Source organism: Dendrobates tinctorius, unplaced genomic scaffold (genome assembly GCF_039654945.1).
Source record: "Dendrobates tinctorius isolate UK_male_01 unplaced genomic scaffold, ASM3965494v1 ptg000098l, whole genome shotgun sequence".
Lineage (NCBI taxonomy): Eukaryota > Metazoa > Chordata > Amphibia > Anura > Dendrobatidae > Dendrobates > Dendrobates tinctorius.
In genome coordinates this window covers 3972063-3992845 of record NW_027361766.1, presented here as the reverse complement: position 1 = coordinate 3992845, position 20783 = coordinate 3972063, and the positions used below count along the sequence as shown (strand labels likewise).

General features: G+C 40.1%; 1 protein-coding gene across 1 annotated transcript in view; it reads left to right on the top strand.

Annotated features, from left to right (window-relative positions):
* The window catches only part of PTPN22 (protein tyrosine phosphatase non-receptor type 22), a 150423-nt gene extending 132052 nt beyond the window's left edge, over positions 1 to 18371 (top strand). The window contains exons 16-21 of the mRNA XM_073587062.1: positions 1408 to 1435; positions 4094 to 4177; positions 5659 to 5768; positions 6966 to 6996; positions 8430 to 8501; positions 15103 to 18371. Of these exons, the coding sequence (XP_073443163.1) occupies positions 1408 to 1435; positions 4094 to 4177; positions 5659 to 5768; positions 6966 to 6996; positions 8430 to 8501; positions 15103 to 15167 (390 nt within the window). The 3' untranslated portion in view covers positions 15168 to 18371. The remainder of the gene's footprint in view (positions 1 to 1407; positions 1436 to 4093; positions 4178 to 5658; positions 5769 to 6965; positions 6997 to 8429; positions 8502 to 15102) is intronic.
* Positions 18372 to 20783: the final 2412 nt, after the last annotated feature.

Here is a 20783-nt window from a genome sequence, read left to right as displayed (position 1 = left end):
CCCACATGTGTTTTGGAACAGGTTGTATGATCAGATTGTATCTCCAAACAAACATCATCCAATGGAGTGTGCCACAAAACCCTATATGAGGCACAAATAGGTACAGTAGAAGCCCTATGCACATCTTTAGGAGAATTATTGCGCTTTATAGAAAACAGAGCTGCAATAGGGACGCGCAATTAGTAACTTAAAGTCTGTTTACATGGACTGACCGGTGGCATTATATGACTTCCAACTGGTAAACCTTTACCGATCAGTGGTCGTTTAACAACCTGTTTACACAGGCAGAACAAAGTAAACAATGTGCGCCGAGCGACCTATAATAGGATCTGAATACATGAGACAATGTACAGCCAAGAATAATAATGTTTTGCACTGCAAAAAAAGTTCATTTCACCCAATGAACAAAGCATGTTGCTCATTCATTGGGTGATCGGCAGAATGGTTACAGGGAAAGGTTATCATGAAACTAGTGATATTAATAATGCTTGTTGACGATATCTTTCCGTGCAAATTCAGCTTTATCCTGTCTTTATGCTTTTCTGACTATTTCTTAGCTTCTTATTCCCACTGCAAACTTCACACCTGCTTCTATGGTTCACAACTCTCTTGATTTAGCTGATGAAGGGGTTGACATTTCTACTAGTTTGTTAGTGAGCCATATACGCTATGTGATATCTTGAACTAAACCAATCAGACAAACAGACTATAAGATAATAGACGATTCATCTGCTTTTTATACGAGCATGAAAAGGAAGGAATACAGTGTACACTTTATTCATCCTCTTCTTTTTTTCTTCTTGCCTTTCCTTACATACATGAACATTTCTATGGGCACACAGCATGCATAGAGTCTGATGCATGCAGCAATTCTATAAAGGCATAAATGAGCCAAGGACACAGCACATACATTATATCAGTCTAAAATAGCAGAATTATTCATAGGATTTAGTTCTCATCCTAATAATACCAATAATAACGTTAAAGTGGTTGTATAGGACCTTTAGATTGATGTCCATCAATTTCTGATCGGTGGGAGTGCAAAACCTGGTACCCCCATTGATCCGCTGTTCTCATTGCAGCCCGAATGTACTAAGTTGTGGATAGCGGCAGAAGTAGTGTACGCGGCTGTGGCCACTATTCAGTTGACAGATCTGTCACTCAGAACATCTGGACAGCGACATCGGGACCAGCTGATCAATGGGGGTGTCAGATGTTGCACCCTTACCTAAGGATAGGCCTTCAATATAAAATTCCCTTTTTACAAGGGTTGTATGTAGAAAAAAGTCTGCAGTCATTTAATGTGATAGCAAACTGTTGAATCATGATCGTGTTTGATGGATACCATGTCGTGATTTAATGTTTATTATTATTAATTATTATTAAGTTTGTTCTTTATCTTTTTAGAGTGTAAAAGTGAGAGGATCAAAGTTGGGTAAGTCTATCATTCCATTTTGATCCATTCATTTGAATAGAGAGACTGTGGTCCATACATTTAGTCAAGCCTATATAACGATTCGCTGAAAATACATGTGACCATAATTCATAGGTAATATACAGAAAATAATAAAATAGGGTAATACTACGAATATACTAAAATCGCATGCAATTTATCAACCACTAGGCACAAGTTTTGTGTAATTCTAATGCACTCAACGTTGAAGTTGCAATAGCAAGAAGGAAATGTCATGAAATTATGGGAATCACAGGATCGATAGATAGGTTAATCATGTGCAAATGATGGAAAAAGGAAACAAAACTTTCAAAACCATTCTGTAATGCTGTAGATAAGCCCCTGATGAAACCTGAAAGATAAGAAAAAAGAGTTACATTATACTCACCCCGGTGTTCGGTCCGGTCTGATGGGTGTCGCCATCCCGTCCGGCGCCTCCCATCTTCATGCGATGACGTCCTCCTCCTTGCCTCTCCCTCAGCTCCAGCGCATGCGCACTTTATCAGCCCTGTTGAGGGCAGATCAGAGTACTGCAGTGCGCAGGTGCCGAAGATCTCTAACCTTTCCTGGCGCCTGCACACTGCAGTACTTTATTCTGCCCTCAACAGGGCAGAAAAAGTACGCATGCGCAGGAGCCGAGGGAGAAGCAACCTGCACCCCCAATGAGTATAATCTAACGTGTTTTTCTTATTTTTCATGTTTCATCTGGGGCTTATCTACAGCATTACAGAATGCTGTAGATAAGCCCCTGATAGCGGTGGCCCCAGCTTATGGGGCAAAAATGGGGTGACAGATTCCCTTTAAATAAACTACATACATATTCTAGAATACCCGATGTGTTAGAATCGGGCCACCATCTAGTAGAGCTACATCAATATAAATAACTTATAATACTAAGATATATAAAATTGTCTCTTCATAGAGGAAGAGGACTAGATCTCTAGTGCCACCTATAGGATTTAGCTCCCGCTGCATCATGTGATGTTACTCTCCTTTAGGGGAACCTCTCAACACTTTGAGGGTTTGGTTATAAGCCTATGTGGTAGCACCTGAAATTTCCTGCATTTGGCAAGTTCTGCAATAGTCACCGAAGGGAAGTCCTTCCACAGAGGTTTCAGGAGATATTGCATAGCCTGTGTACATCATTACTATTCAGTATATATTTGTCTTTAAGTCGCAGTGGCCATTCCAGCTACCAGTTGTGTTCCTCCAGTCATTGCTTTTGAAATTTTGCTTGCTTCTATCACTTTTTAACTTGGTTATATGGTGACTTCACCAACGAGTTTATGTCCAAGAGCATACCTGGATATTAGTTCCCAGACAACTAAAATACGGTATGCAGAATGCAGATTTTCTGGACAAGAACATAGAATAAGAAGAGAGACCAAGTTGGAACTAACGGTGGTAGAAGCAGCTTGGCAGCAAAGCAGAAAACAGCTCGGGAAACCATTATAAAATATGTGTATGGTAGCCTACACGTGTGAAATCTAATATATCTGTCATTCTTTACCTTTACCCCATCTCTCACCCCTTGAAGGTTTGGTTATTATATGGACAACACAGTGACTCAGTGGTTAGCATTGCTACACTCTGGGTTCATATCCCACGAAGGACAAGATATGCAAGGCGTTTTGGTTCCCTCTGACTACTCCGGTTTCCTTCCATACTCCAAAGGCTGTGCCAAACATATATAGTCTCAGAAAATTAAGACAGTCTGAAAACTCATTACAGAAGCTAATAATCAAATCCTGAAAGTCTGAAGTGGTCCTCTTGATGTCCTGGGAGAGATATTATATACAGGGTTTTTAGCTTGCAGCTTAAGCAACACATTACTATGCTTTGCTCACATCTGCTTCAGAAATCTGCAAACACGCCACCCAATGGGCTTTTTTCTCTCTACAATTTCATAGGCTTTTATCAAAATCCACACCCCAAGTCTCAGAAACACCTTCACAGGAGATTGGCTACTACTTCTACTACTTTTGATTTTGATGACATTTCCTTAAATGGAAGATCTGGGACTTTTTTTTAGAACAAAAAGTCATGGTCATGTAGCTGCTAACAGAGGCAACTACCTGTCTGTTGTACCCGGCACCGGTCACTTAACTCTCCTGCCAGAAACTCAGCTATTCCCTGTCAACAGAGTAGCAGTTTTCTTCCTGTTGACAGGGCAGGACTACTGGTGTCATGCTGATTGACAGTAGGCTTCCCCCAGTTAGGCAAGCGGAGAGCCGGCTGTCAATCAACATGACCCTAGTAGTTCCGCCCTGTCAGCAGCAAGAGAAACGGCTGCTCTGTTGACAGGGAGTAGTTAAGTCTCTGGCAGGAGCGGTCAATGACCGGCATCGGGTACAACAAGCAGGTAGTTGACTCTGTTGGCAACTACGTGACTTTTCGTGGATATTCCCTTTATGATAGATCATCAATTACAAATCAGTGGGGGTCCAGCACATGGTACTCCCTCCCCCCCATCATCTGTTATCAGCTCTGGTGCTTTCCAGATGTAACAGTGGATGCAACAGGAATAGCACAGCTCCATACACTACTTACTAGCTGTTGCTGAGAACAGCTTTCCAGCTCCTATTCAATGTTTTTTGTGTTTTTTTTCAATACCAAAAAAACATATTTTCTATGTTTTAGAAAAACCCCAGAACAGATCCCCTTCTCCACCTCCTATACCAGAAAGAACTGAGGACTCTTATATTATCGCTGATGAAGCTTGCTGTGAGTATAAAGACAGAACAGTAAAAAAAAAATTTGAAGCTCATCATAATACTGTACATGCTGAGTTAACCTTTCCTTTTGTCTTGGCCAATGCATAGACAGAGAGGTGGGCTAGCTTAGCTGGCTAATAAAGCAGTACGCCAGACCCTTTCACAAACAGCTTTGCTCACGTGCCATCAATGGAGCACAGTGTTAAAGGGGATAGTCAAATAGGTGAAGATTGGTGCAGTTGTGATAATACAAATACTGTATAACTTATTATTGTAAGAGCAGTTAAGTAGTTTTTTTTTCTTTTACTGGACAACCCATTTAAGGGAAAATTGTTCTTATTGATAAACTTTGTAAAGACTTTGCTCATCGGGGAATGTGTAGGCAACAGAATGGAAGGACCCTACTCAATTAGCAAAACCTACAAGTTCAGAATTACAATGGGGAAGACTACCGGCATCACATGAAAACAATTGTAGCTATTGATTTCCATAGGCTTCCTATATTAATGTTTTGGTTTTTTTTACAGCAGTGACATGGTAAAAGTATATATTGATTTCTGCTTTAGGTATTCCCAGTAGTAGATCCCTCGAATCAACTGCTCGCAGGCAGTCCAACATGAGTAAAATGTGAAAAAAAAAATCTGATTTTGTTTTAATTTTTCTAATTATAATTAGTAATCAACATAACCAAAATTAAAATTGTAACAGACGTGCATTTGTTTTTACTGACTTACAAAGTGTTTAAAAAGTTTCATTAGACTGGTAAAAAACAGGAAAAAAATTAATGATATTATTTAGGCAAATTTTCCATTTAAGATGATAGGATGACAGTTTAAAGGGGGTTTGTCAGTAGAACTTTGCTATGTAATCTAAGATCAGCATTAAGTAGAGGCAGAGACCCTGGTTCCAATGATGTGGCAGTATATCACCTCACCTTGTCCTCTCCCCTCCAAACTATTTATAGGTGCATGTACTGTAGCTCTTTCAAATGCAAGTACCTTTCTATGGCCAGTCCATTCCTCAGACATTAGGAAATTAGCATTTTAACTGATATGCAAATGAGGCTGAAGGACTATGGTAGATCTGAAGCCTCTTTCACTCCAGCTTTTTCCCTGCCCAGTGTCGCCATCACTTACTTAACAGACAGCCTCTGTTCTGTGTGACTTCAGGCAAAGGAGCTGTCAGTCAAGCAGGAGGAGAGAGGAGATGTCTCTGGGAGATTAATAGAGCTGGAGTGACAGAGGCTTCAGATCTACTGTTTCATTTGCATGTCAATTAAAAGCTGATTTCTCAGTAATGGAGGAATTGGCTGGTCATGTAAAGCTTTTGCAGGACTTGTCCTTTGAAGGAGTTACATGTGCATAGAAATAGATTGGAAGAGTTAAATCCTGCTGGCAGATTTCCTTTAAATATTACTTATTGAGCAAATACTAGCTGTGTTTCAGTGTGTTCTTGCTGCTTAGACCTTACAGTTGGGCTCCTCTTTTTCAGATGTAGAAAGCATTGTTCGTGAAATCCCCGAGCCCTTACATCTTATAGAAACAGAAATCAGTGGCTCTGTGCCATCTTCAGAGCCTGAACAGCAAATCACCAGAAAAAAGGTATTGAACACTTTGAAGGCAGCAAACATGAGTATTCAAATGGTTCTCATCAAAGGCTTCCTTTCATTTAAAGAACCTGCATTGTTACATTTATATGATAATAATTAACCATTAAGAGTGATAGCCCACTGCATATAGGTAAAAGTACAAAATCTGACAACAGTTCCTCTGTAAGCACTGGAGATCAAGATATGGTGGGCAAAATGTCTCATCTCTGTCATCAATGACAGTAAATCTGATACAACTCACATAACTGAAATTTTTTTTATGGCAAATGAGTTTAATTCGCAATATACAGACTATTAATAAGGGTCCCCCCAAAAAATTCACTAGTATAAGGATCCTGTCACATCCAAAAAATGCTATTTACCTGCAAATAAAAGATTAATCTGCAGGTAAATAGCGTTTAAATTCAGTTGAAGCTATGGACTGGCCCGCCCGTTCCCCAGACCTGAATCCAATTGAGCACATTTGGGACATCATGTCTCACTACATCCATCAACATCACGTTGCACCACAGACTGTCCAGGAGTTGGCGGGTGCTTAAGGCCAGGTCTGGGAGCAGATCCCTCAGGAGACCATCCGCTACCTCATCAGGAGCATGCCCAGGCATTGCACAGTAGGGAGGTCATGCAGGCATTTGGAGTCCACACACAATACTGGGCATCTTTTCCTTGTCATGAGGTATTTCCACTGAAGTTGGATCAGCCTGTAATTTGATTTTCCACTTAGGTTTTAAGTATTATTCCAAATCCAGACCTCCATGGGATATTCATTTTGATTTAGATTGATAATTGTTAAGTTTTATTGTTCTGAACACATTCCACTATGCAATGAATAAAAATTTGCAAATGGAATATTTTATTCAGAGATATCTAGGATGTGGTATTTTAATGTTCCCTTTATTTTTTTGAGCAGTGTATTTGCTTTGCTTACTACCAGGGTGTTGAAGTCATTGATGTAAACTCACCCTTTAAACCTATAGCCTGCCTTTGTCTGCATCTGGATCATTAGTTACTTAGAAATTTATTTTTAAATATACAAAAATATTATACTTTTTATTATTTTTTTCACCTGCATGATGAAATTTAGAACCCGTGACAACTAACCATCCAAGTTCAGACAAATAAAGAGGATTAGATAAGTATTTTTCATTTTTATGTGATTCATTTTTATTTATTTTTGGTCAATTTACAGAGTCTGAAAATATTGAGAAACATGAAAAAAAGTAAGTTTGAATTGAAATGAAAAATGTAATAAAGTAATTTTATTTCTGTACAATATTCAGAACATGGCTTCACAATGACTTTCTATGACTGGGGTCCACATTCTGGGAATCGGTGTAGGTCCAAGCAGTTGGCCGCCAAACTGATCTATTAATCACTGATCTTATACAGGATAATGTCTGGAATATGCCTCTAAAAAAAGTCCACTATCTAAATCTACCTTTTTAGAAAAAGATATTTCCTATGGATGTAAAAGATAGAAGTGCATGGCTTCACCTCTAACAATTGCTTTTCCTTATCTTCCATTACTATGGTCCCAATCTAGCTGTGAGCACAGTAATGTCTGACAGTCTGGTTGTTAGGAAATCCTGAAAACATGACCTGTTTGCGGCCCTTGACGAATGCAGTTTGAGACCTCTGGTCTAGATGTTACCCTAGACAACATCATCTCAACCTTTTTCTATTGGAGCCTCAGCAGCCAGAACAAAACTATGCATATGTCTTACCACTATTCAGGTCATTATAGCCCAAACCCAAATTTTAAGCTATATTAGAACAAAATACAATAAAGTTCTTAATATAGAGACGGAAAAACGCTGTCTCACTAAAGATCTGTTCAGTCGCCAGTTCAATATGGACAAGTGCTGTCCGCATTAAAATTGAGCAGCGCTCATTCTCACATGTCAAGTTTTTTTGGTGTACAAAGGTTACCCAAGTTTTTTTTACAGATAGCACTCATCCCGATAATAGTGAAATTGGCCATACACATGTTCGTGATTTTTCACAGATCAAGCAAAATCATGGAGACTTGTGTAATATTGATCTGAGCGTCGGATCAAACTCTGCAATGCAAGTCTAATGGTTCTTGAAACAAAAATCGGACGCCTCTCAGAAGCCTTCTGTTAGATAGGAGAAGAGGAGAAGATGGAGAAGTTTTTTCACATACAAGGAAACACTGATCACACCAAACTCTCGGGAAACGCTGATCACATGCTGCTGAAAATCACTAATGAAACTTGGTCTATTTTTCTTGGACGTGAAAAAAACTGATGTGTGAATGAGCCCTTACAAGTAGTGGGCGCCTCATCCGTGAAATTCAGAGATTGAGAAGCCTAGTTTATGTAGAAATACATGTACATAAATGAATCTGTTGTAATATAGAAATACAACAAGCATAGTCGGAAAAGGGATTTGTTTAAACATTCTTTTCCTATAATGGAGGCTAGACATACGTTCCCATAAAAGTAGTTTACTGAGACTGAAGTTCTGTTTATACATGAAAGAACATTCCGGACAAAGCAGCTAAATACACATGAAATGCATGTTGGTATGTAATGGAGTTGTCGTGTTTTCTGTGACTAATAATTCCAGATAAGCTGCTCTTAATGATCATTTCTAACTGTAGGATGGAAATAATTTTTTTTTCTTTTATCAGATGTTTGCAGTTTGGCAAAAACAGAATCTTCCTCTTCTCAATCCAGTAGTCCTCTCTCATTTTTACATTTTGGTAATTTTTATTACTTATTTTTATGGTGCAGCCTGAAGACATAAAAATATATATAATTAAACGTTATTAAATTCTAAGGCAATGTTCACATGTTCAGTATTTGGTGAGTTTTTTGCCTCAGTATTTGTAGGACCAAACCAGGAGTGGAACAATCAGAGGAAAAGTATATTAGAAACGCGTCACCGCTTCTGGATTTATCACCAGCTCCTGGTTTTGGATTACAAATACTGATGTAAAAAACTGACCAAATGCTGAATGTGTGAACACAGGCTTATTGTAAGTGCCTACAATCCTGTAAATCACTAAAATTAGAGCAATTAAGAACAAACAACAGGCTGAAATTTTCCAGTGTCATACAAAGGAAAAGTAATTTAATTCTTGGCAAAATCTCATCCTCTGCTTACTGCAAATTTGCATCAACTAATCTAGTTTAGGCTATCCTAAAGGGGTTTTCCTGCATCCTTCACTTCTACATTGGAGGTGAGTAGCGCCAATGACCATATCACCTCACATACCTGTCAGGACGAGTCTACGATTGGCAAGTATCAAGAGCTTGTTCTATTCTAATCAATACATTCATGATGTCTGCTGATCGTGCACGGGTCCCAATAGGAATGTGGCATAGTCATGTCATCACCATTGCTTACTACCAAAGCGGACATCCTTTTAAGACACACACACATAAACCTGTAAAGCATCTATATTTTTGTTTAACCCCTTAAGCCCCAAGGGTGGTTTGCACGTTAATGACCAGGCCAATTTTTACAATTCTGACCACTGTACCTTTATGAGGTCATAACTCTGGAACGCTTCCATGGATCCCGGTGATTCTGACAAAGTTTTCTCATGACATATTGTACTTCATGTTAGTGGTAAAATTTCATTCAAATAACTTGTGTTTACTTGTGAAAAAAACGGAAATTTGGCGAAAATTTTGAAAATTTCGCAATTTTCCAAATTTGAACTTTTATGCCCTTAAATCACAGAGATACGGCACACAAAAAACTTGATAAGTAACATTTCCCACATGTTTACTTTACATCAGCACAATTTTGGAGCGAAAAATTTTTTTTTGTTAGGAAGTTATAAGGGTTAAAAATTGACCAGCGATTTCTCATTTTGGCAACACCATTTTATTTTTACAAACCACATGACATTTGAAGCCACTTTGAGGGGTCTATATGATAGAAAATACCCAAAAGTGACACCATTCTAAAAACTGCACCCCTTAAGGTGCTCAAAACCACATTCAAGAAGTTTATTAACCCTTTAGGTGCGTCACAGGAATTTTTTGAATATTTAAAAAAAAAATGAACATTTAACTTTTTTTCACTAAAAAAATACTTCAGGTTCAATTTTTTTTATTTTACCAAGGGTAACAGGAGAAATTGGACTGCAAAAGTTATTGTGCAATTTGTTCTGAGTACGTTGATACCTGATATGTGGGGGGGAACCACTGTTTCGGTGCATGGCAGACCTCAGCAGGGAAGGAGCGCCGTTTGACTTTTTCAATGCAAAATGGCTGGAATTCAGATCGGACGCCATGTCGCGTTTGGAGAGCCCCTGATGTACATAAACAGTGGAAACCCCCCCAAGTGACCCCATTTTGGAAACTAGACCCCCCAAGGAAGTTATCTAGATATGTGGTGAGAACTTTGAACCCACAATGGCTTCACAGAAGTTTATAACGTACAGCAGTACAATTAAAAAATCATATTTTTTCCACAAAAATGATCTTTTCACCCCCAATTTTTATTTTTTCAAGGGTAACAGGACCCTAAAAGTTATTGTGCCATTTGTCCTGAGTATGCTGATACCCCATATGTGGGTGTAAATGACTATTTGGGCGCATGGCAGAGCTCAGAAGGGAAGCAGCGCCATTTGACGTTTTTGGCTGGAATTGAGATCGGACACCATGTCGCGATTGGAAAACCCCTGATGCACCAAAACAGTGGAAACCCCCCACAAATGACACCATTTTGGAAACTAGACCCCCCAAGGAACTTATCTAGATGTGTGGTGAGAACTTTTAACCCCAAAGAGCTTCACATAAGTTTATAAGGAACTTATCTAGATGTGTGGTGAGCACTTTGAACCCCCCAGTGCTTCACAGAAGTTTATAACGCCCGGGAGTGAAAATAAAAAAATCGTATTTTTTCCACAAACATGATCTTTTAGTCACCAATTTTTTCATTTTCCCAAGGGTACAAAGAGAAATTGGACCCCAAAAGTTGTTGTCCAATTTGTCCTGAGTACGCTGATACCTCATATGTGGGAGAAAACTACTGTATGCGCACACATCGGGGCTCGGAAGGGAAGTAGTGATGTTTTGGAATGCAGACTTTGATGGAATGGTCAGCGGGTGTCATGTTGCTTTTGGAGAGCCCCTGATGTACCTAAACAGTGGAAACCCCCCACAAGTGACCCCATTTTGGAAACTAGACCCCTAAGGAACTTATCTAGATGTGTAGTCAGCACTTTGAATCCCAAAGGGCTTCACAGAAGTTTATAACGACTGGGTGTGAAAATAAAAATATCGTATTTTTTCAACAAACATCATCTTTTAGTCCCCATTTTTTTTATTTTCCCAAGGGTAACAGGAGAAATTGGACCCCAAAAGTTGTTTTCCAATTTGTCCTGAGTATGCTGACACCCCATATGTGGGAGAAAACTACTGTATGGGCACACGTCGGGGCTCGGAAGGGAAGTAGTGATGTTTTGGAATGCAGACTTTGATGGAATGGTCTGCGGGTGTCATGTTGCTTTTGGAGAGCCCCTGATGTACCTAAACAGTGGAAACCCCCCACAAGTGACCCCATTTTGGAAACTAGACTCCCTAAGGAACTTATCTAGATGTGTAGTGACAACTTTGAACCCCCAAGAGCTTCGCAGAAGTTTATAACGACTGGGTGTGAAAATAAAAATATCGTATTTTTTCAACAAACATCATCTTTTAGTCCCCATTTTTTTATTTTCCCAAGGGTAACATGAGAAATTGGACCCCAAAAGTTGTTGTCCAATTTGTCCTGAGTACGCTGACACCCCATATGTGGGAGAAAACTACTGTATGGGCACACGTCGGGGCTCGGAAGGGAAGTAGTGACGTTTTGGAATGCAGACTTTGATGGAATGGTCTGCGGGTGTCATGTTGCCTTTGGAGAGCCCCTAATGTACCTAAACAGAGGAAACCCCCCACAAATGACCCCATTTTGGAAACTAGACCCCCTAAGGAACTTATCTAGATGTGTGGTGAGCACTTTGAACCCCCAAGGGCTTCACAGAAGTTTATAATGCCCAGGCATGAAAATAAAAAAATCTTATTTTTTCCACAAACATGATCAATTAGTCTCCAATTTTTTTATTTTCCCAAGGGTAACAGGAGAAATTGGACCCCAAAAGTTGTTTTGCAATTTGTCCTGAGTATGCTGATACCCTATATGTAGGGGTGAAATACTGTTTGGGCGCATGGCAGAGCTTGGAAGGGAAGGAGCACCATTTGACTTTTTCAACGCAGAATTGGCTGGAAATGAGATCAGACGCCATGTTGCATTTGGAGAGCACCTGATGTGCCCAAACAGTGGAAACCCCCCAATTATAACTCCAACCCTAACCCCAACACACCTCTAACCCTAATCTGAGCCCTAACCCTAGCCCTAACCCTAACCCTAGCCCTAGCCCTAACCCTAGCCCTAACCCTAGCCCTAATGGGAAAATGGAAATAAATACTTTTTTTTATTTTATTATTTTTCCCTAACTAAAGGGGTGATAATGGGGGGTTTGATTTACTATTTATGGCGGTTTTTATGTTTGGCAGGTGTCGCACGCTAAAAGACACTTTTTATTGTAAATATAGTTTTTGCATCACCACATATTGAGAGCTATAATTTTTCCGTATTTTGACCCACCGAGTCATGTGAGGTCTTATTCTTTGTGGGACGAGTTGACGTTTTTATTGATAACATTTTCGGGCACGTGACTTTTTTTGATCGCTTTTTATTCCGATTTTTGGGACGCAGAATGAACAAAAACCAGCGTTTCATGAACTTCTTTTGGGAGGGTGCGTTTACACCGTTCCGCGTGCGGTAAAATTGATAAAGCGGTTTTATTCTTCGGGTCGGTACGGTTACAGCGATACCTCATTTAGGTCGTTTTTTTATGTTTTGTCGGTTTTTTGCAATGAAAACAATTTTATATAAAAAATTATTATTTTTGCATCGCTTTATTCTGCGAGCTATAACTTTTTTATTTTTTTGCGGATGACGCTGTATGCAGCTCGTTTTTTGCGGGACAAGATGACATTTTCAGCGGTACCATGGATATTTATATGCGTCTTTTTGATCGCGCGTTATTGCACTTTTTGTTCGGTGGTATGATAATAAATCATTTTTTGCTTCGTTTTTTATTTTTATTTTTTAAGGGGTTCGCTAAAGGGGTTAACTAATGGGACAGTTTTATAGGGCGGGTCGTTATGGACGCGGCGATACCAAATATGTGTAGTTTTATTGTTTTTTTTTTTCAAAAAATGAATTTATTGGGGAATATTTTTTTTTTTTTACTAATTTATTTAGCGATTTTTTTAAAATTATTTTTACACTTTTTTTTTTTTTTTACTATATTACATAGTCCCAGGTAGGACATCACTGTCCTGTGACAGATCGCTGAACTGTCACATCACAGATCACTGTGACAGATCAGCAATCTGTCACAGGCAGTTCTGCAGACTTGCTCATTCCTGCGCTTTGCAGGCAGTAAGGAAGTCAGCTCCCTACAGGCCCCCGAAGGCCCCCATTGCCATCTTGAATCCGGGGGCCTGTAGGGAAGGAGTCCCCCGCAGCAGCGCTGCGTATTGCGCTGCCGTGGGGGGCTCAGGGAAACACGGAGGGAGCCCCCTCCCTGCCGATGCTTCCCTTTAACCCCGATACACCGCGATCGTGTTTGATCGCGGTGTACAAGGGGTTAACGTGTCGGGGGCGGTCCGTGATCACCCCTGACACATTGTGCCGGGTGTCAGCTGTGATAATCAGCTGACACCCGGCCGCGATTAGCAGCGCTCACCACATGGGTGCCGCTGATCGCATTAGACGTACTATCCCGTCCTTGGAAATTAAGTCCCAGGGCACATGGACGGGATAGTACGTCTAATGGCAGAAAGGGGTTAAGCTAGAGCTTTCCAAAGGTCATCCAGCCCTACGATACAAGTCTGCAGTCATTCTGTGTGACTGCAGGCTTGTAAATCCTCACATTGCACCCACTGCGCGCATTCTTCGATGCCAGGAGTGGTAGGCTCTTGAGCACAAGTATGTGATTTGCATACATACAGCCACGTGCTGACTAGACGTGCCAGACACATCTAGTCGAAATGTGGCTGAAAGATTGCAAATCGCATCTTTGCGGTCACCTGACTGCCGGTACCGGAGAATGCTGCCAGCGTGCAGTGCACGTGATGTGTGGATTCACAAGTCTGCAGTCACATAAGCTGGTACCCCAAGGACAAACAACCTCTAAAATCAAACTAAATACCTTACTTACCAGTATAAAAACCAATCTAAAAGCATTACTAACACCATATCATTATGTTACTGTATGTGTAATTACACATTGCAATTAAAATGTGTTTCCATTTTTCTGTTTGCAAAAATGTAGTTTCTCAAATCGTCAGTCTTATTGACAGTCTCATATCTACCTATTAAGTATATACACATCCAAATATAATACTGCCTAGATAAGTCCAATAAGAGATCAAATCATAAAGGAGAAAGGAAGTTATGTGCCATAAAATTACATAATTTTTACTGAAACTAATGAATTTAAAGCAAGTAAAAGAGTATTATAGGGACAAAAAGTGCAAAAAGAGCCACTCACAGATGGTAAGGTGACAAAAAAATAAGTAAAAAAGAAGGAACCCAGTTCAAAGGTCAAAGTTCAAGACACATTAAGATATTAGAAATTCAGCTTCCAGTAAGAGATTCTTAACTGGCCTAAGAACTATGACCAAATTAAATCCACCAGTGGGAACTAGTTGGCAAGGCAAATTTCAACAAGTATATGTAAAAATAAAGTTGTATATCCTAAGATATAAGTACAAGACTGACACATATTGTGATGAATAGATAGAGTTTTGCGCATAAAGTGCAAAGAAGTATCAATAAGGTAGCCTGTATATCACATATGGCTGTGTGAACAGTAAGAATGTCCCTATACTTTCAGGGTGCAATAGTGCCAGCAAAGGGAAAGACTACAAAGCCAATACTAAGAGGAATGCATGAAAAAAGATGCATAGGCACATTACCTGTGTGTGGCGGCGGTACCCCGATGCGCGTTTCGCGTATAGCTATATAGCTTTATCCAGGGGAGTGCTATTAAGTACTGTATATATACCTGTAGAGTAAGGGTCAAGAGAATAAATCTCAATCCATGCATTGTGATATGTAGACGTTTGAAATTGGCCCTAGTGTGAGGACCCTGAACACAAATCCCTGTACCTCAACTCCCTGAACCCTTGTGAGAATGGCACAAACTATGAAGGATATTGGATTAAGTTTGTGTCACATAAATCCTGCCATAATTATTGCGTTCTAACACTATTTTTAACTATTTTCAGGTTTTGGGAATCGATTTGCAAAGCCAAAGGGGCCTAGAAAACCACCAGCAACTTGGAACATATAAAGATTACCTGTATATTTTCCTAATAATAGCTAAGAATCTAAATATTTAGAAATAAACATATTGTGCTATGGTTCTATTTATTATAGCAATTCTTTGTACAACTGTTACATTGTTTCAGACATCTCACTTTATCTGTGAAATCTATTCTATGCCAAGGTGACATGCACACAAATGTCGGTTTTTACATGACAAATTAGTTCATAATTTTATGCTATTGGGTATTTAGGCTGAGATATACGAGTACCTTTTACCCATGGAAATGCGTTATATGGACAAAGATAAAGTATATGAATGAATGGCTATGCTGATGTCATCAGAAATTAATTTTTTTATGCATTTATAAAAAGCAGAAATTGGAAAATGATCCACAACAATATAAACTAGAAGGAAACTAAGTAACAAAACAAAAGAACTGTTTGAATCAGTAGGACATGAAACCATGTTAAAGAGAACCTGACAACTGATCCATGCTGCCTGTCCCTCCGACAGCATGAATCAAGAGTTGGCTGTGTAGGGCTGGGTGATGTGTCCGCGACACCAGTTTCGTGACCCCAAAAATTTGTGCACCTTGCTGTCATGCGATTATTTTAGTGCTGTGTCACATACAAGCTGCAGTCACATGTGACTTGTTTTGAAGTCTATGGCAGGTGAGTAACATACAACTTTTGACCATGTGCTGTAGAACACGATGCCACACCACAGGAAGTCAATAGTTGAGAGGTCGCAATGCAACGCCACAATTTTAAGGTTGCATGACATGTCACCATGTAGGATTAGTATAATTGCAGCCATTTTTTTACTATATAACACATACTTTTAAAAACAATCGTATCATGGACAATTAGAGACAGGTCCTTAGCGGTTTTTCCCCGCCTTGTCATCCTTGATTGACAGTTCTTACATAGGGAAGAGACCTGTCAGTTCAGGGGCAGAGGAAAAGAGAAGCCAAAGGAGACCTGTCTCTTGGATTAGTAAATGAAGTCGCATTATCCTCAGACAGCCTGATTCAGGTTCCTTTTAAATGTTTACAGTATATACATAATCCACAGTGAACAGTAAAATGCATTGAACAGAAAAGCAGCATCTGATCTGCTCATAAGAAAGATGCTTTCCCTTAGGGCAGAACCAATAGACCTGCATAGAGTAAAAATCACAGCACATTCCAAATATTGCCATATTATAATCTCACATTTTTCATAAAAGTTGTAGAGTTGGAAACAGAAAAGACACATGCAAGAAATGCATGAAAGCAGTTTTGCAGACCAAATTTCGGTTACAGCTATATGTTTATTGGTTGCCATTAAAGGGATGGTCTGAAGTCAAATTAAATTTCATTCATTTCTATTTAGTGCAATAATCGTATCTATTTTTTTAATATACTTGCATTAAAAATCCCCTATCCTTCCTTCACTACACTATCTAATTGCTATTCTGCTTTCTTTTTCCAACATTCTCTTTGATGACACTTCATTTGAGAATCCCAGTGCATGCTGGGATACTGAAACGAAGCGCCATCAGGGGGCAGATGCTGCAGTCACTGTTACAGCCCCTCCCTGAAACAAAGCATAAAGTGATACTCATTTCAAGGGCTGGGCTAGTCCCTTCCTGATGTGCACAATCACAGCGTGTGCGATGCTGCCAGCTCAGATCAGCAGTGATGAACCAGCAACAGAGATGCCCCCGCAGGTGACATCACTGGTCTCTGCACATATAACTAACAGTAAAGTTACACTCTGTAACACTATAGCATGCAAACATGAATTATATGAAATTGGAATTGCATTACTGCTCTAGAAAATAGATTAAAATGAAGATACTTAGCACATAAATTCGTCAATTCATGTTTGCCCAGCAGCCAGATACAAGGCAATCCTCTTTGCTGGGAACCTACCCTGATGATACCTCTCCTGGGCTGAATAGCCTACGATTATATAGGTAGGTAGGATCATGATGTGGAGTGCTCAGTCAGAAAGCATATGTATAAATATCAAAGACTGACCATCGCTTCCAAACAGAAAATGGGTGTGAACAGGTACACACTAAAAGTACCCACCTCCATATATAACTAACAAAGTTGCACTCTGTAATACTATAGTATGAAAATATATATTAAAAATATGAAGTTTGCATTGCATTACTGCTCTAGAAAAAAGATTAAAATAAAGATAGCAGATAAATTAGCCAATACATGTTTGCCCAGCAGCCACGACAAAGTGATCCTCTTTGCTGGGAACCTAACCTAATAACCTATTTGTTGGTTATGAGGGGCTATTTTTAGCTTGCACCTGAAAACACAATCCAAAGAACAGAACACATTCTATTTATAATGAACACAGCACCAAGTGGTACTCTGGGTCAGATCTGCAGGACACTCTCATACATGACAATTAAACAAGAAAAAAATTGAGAGACCAAAAAAGATCCAGGCGGAGGCAGGAGCTGCAGCAGTGACTACAGCCTCTGCCCTTTGAGGACACTTTGTTTGACTATTCCAGCATGCACTGGGATTCCCAAATGAAGTGTCATCAAAGAGGAAGTAGGGGAAACAAAGTAGATAAGCAATTAGTGTAGTTAGGGAAGGATAGAGAATTTTTTATGCAAGTATATTAGAAAATAGTATACAGTAGATAGGAGTTTAGAATGAAATTTACTTTGACTTTGAATGGGAACCACCCCTTTAAGTTGTGGTAGTCAAAATCAAAGTATGACATCAGTGTCGTGACAATCACCAGAAATCTGAAATCTTTGACATTTTTGCAATCTTTACAAGTCAGATAAAGCTTTTATCTCCACATCATGAATCATTCAATGATGGTAAACCAAGATGTTACCATGACTAATGTGAAAAGATGACATAAATCTGTAATCTTAGAAATCAACACATTTTATCAAAGGCAGAATTGATTCTGAATCAATCACCTGCTTGATAAATTACCTAATAAAGTATTTAACAATGTGCTTTCAAAACCAAAGAAATTGAAAGCAAATAAGTAATTACCGTACATTCCCATGGTATATCTTCCTTCCCTTTAATTTAACATCGGAACATGGCAGTGGGAAGATTGTTACATGGATGTGATGAAAGTTGGCTCATCAGATCAGGTGATATGAATAAAAAATGTTTCCTTTTTACCTGAAAATTTATATTTTTTATTATGAAAGTATGTGGAAGTTTGACTTAAATAAATATTTATATTGATCAAACTTGTGTGTAAATTTAATGTGTTTCCGTGATACTCATAATTCTTATTGTTTCTATTCTTCTTTATTTTTTCTCTTTATGTGATGCAAAAATTTTAGGTGTGGATGATCCAGTGAAATTAAAAACAACATATGTCAGAACGCTCACCTTATCAATCCTGTGCCATCCCTGAGACTTCATTTAATGTACCGAGAATCAGAAAAAAATACATGCTGGTTAGAATTGAAAAAAAAACCCGTCGTTTTTTTGAGTTTTGCTTTTACATTGTTCACGTTGTGGTAAAAATAGTAAAAACTAGAGTACAGTTATAGTGTTACTAAATTTTGTACAGCAGAATTGTGGATGACAGAACATCAGAACATCGAGCAGGTATAGACCACATTCACACGTTCAGTATTTGATCAGTATTTTACATCAGTATTTGGAAGCCAAAACCAGGAGAAGATGATAAATACACAAGTGGTGACGTGTTTCTATTATACGCTTCCGCTGATTGTTCCACTCCTGGTTTTGGCTTATAAATACTGAGCTAAAATATTGAATGTAGCCTTATTAGGAGAGACGTCCAGATGAGGCAAGTCTGAAAACTAAGAGCAGGTTGAATTCTGCATACCAGGGTCTGAGAATGAACAAATTAAGTATTGTAAATGGATATTCTAGAATTCCAAAATAAACAGCCTAACTTTAGGACAGGCCATCAATATCAGATCAATGAAGACTCAACTACTGCCCTCTTCCTTTATGCTGTCTAAAATGGCGGCAACCTCATCATTTTTTAGGCAACCTTCCCACTATGAGCTTTTGGTGAGTTTTTGATGTTGCAGATTTTCAGCACCCACTGAGTAGAATGGGTTACTTGCATTTTTTGGAAAAATATAAAGAATTGAGAGTCCACAGTGGTTGATAACTTTTAATGGCTAACTGAAAAGATGGTAACACATTGCAAGCTTTCGAGACTACTCGGGTCTCTTCATCAGGCATAGACTAATACAAAATCTGAAGTCACATATTTATGCACAATACAGCACAGAAAAAATGCAATAGATAAGACAAGTGACAAGAAGCAGAACTATCATTGTGGGAGAGAGATAAACATAAATATTGGAACAGTTCGTAGATAAGGAGTGTGAAAACTTTATTGTCCTCTGATTGGTGACTGGTTCTGTGTTGTGTGATGACTCCAGAAGGTCTGAAGAGCAATGTGACGACTCCTGGAGTGGACCCTCTGGGTCGTGACACCAACCCTCCCAGGGCGAGCTGACCTAGTGAAGACCACCCCCTATACAGGGAGTGTCAGGGGCAAGCCCCAGGGGGTGAGGCACCATGACTGCTGGTACCAGGCGGCCGGCTCACAGGAGACACGAGTGGGTGAGTGTGTCTGCAGGGACGTGTAAAGCATGGACACGGGAACACGTGGTATACAGAGACTTCGTTCGTCCGGGTGTGAGTGAAGCAGGATGCGTGCAAGGAGCACGTCAGAGCACTGAGTCAGGCAACAGGTGTGCCAGGAGGTGTAACAGAGTACAGGAGCAGGGTGTGTGCCAGGGGGCATAACTGAGCATAAGACAGAGCACAGGATTGGTACGTGTGCCAGGAGGCACAACAGAGTAAGAGACTGAGTACAGGATCAGAGCATGTGCCAGGAGGCACAACTGAGTATGAGACAAAGCACAGGGTCAAAGTGTGTGCCAGGAGGCACAACTGAGTATAAGACAGAGCACGGAATCAGAGTGTGTGCCAGGAGGCACAACTGAGTATAAGAGAGCACGGAATCAGAGTGTGTGCCAGGAGGCACAACTGAGGATGAGACAGAGTACAGGGTAAGAGCGTGTGCCAGGAGGCACAACCGAGTATGAGACAGAGTACAGGGTCATAGCATGTGCCAGGAGGCACAACCGAGTACGAGACAGAGCACAGGGTCAGAGCGTGTGCCAGGAGGCACAACCAAGTACAAGGCAGAGTGCAGATTCAGAGCATGTGCCAAGAGGCTCAACAGAGTGCAAGGCAGGGGACCTGAATACAGCGCACAGCCAGGCAGGGACACGGCAGACCAAGCCAGGAAGCACAACAATAATCAGGCACCTCCCCTAGGGGGAGGTCGTCTGATATAGCACATGACTACTACTGGTTCCGGGTCAGGACCTAGCCAGAAAGCACATGACCACTACAGGTTCCGGGTCAGGTCCTCCACTACCATAGAGAGGACCAAGCCCTATACAGCACTGACAGGAGCGCGCAAGCGCAACCGTGACATGGAGGAGGAGACCCGGGGACGAGAGCTGCGCGTGCGCACCCGACGGGACCCCCGGAGTGACCACGGCTCCGGAAGAGATGACGTCGGGACCGAGGTCCCACCCCCAGGTGAGCGCGGCGTGACAAGCAAATTCCTTAATTGATGTAAAAACACATAAATC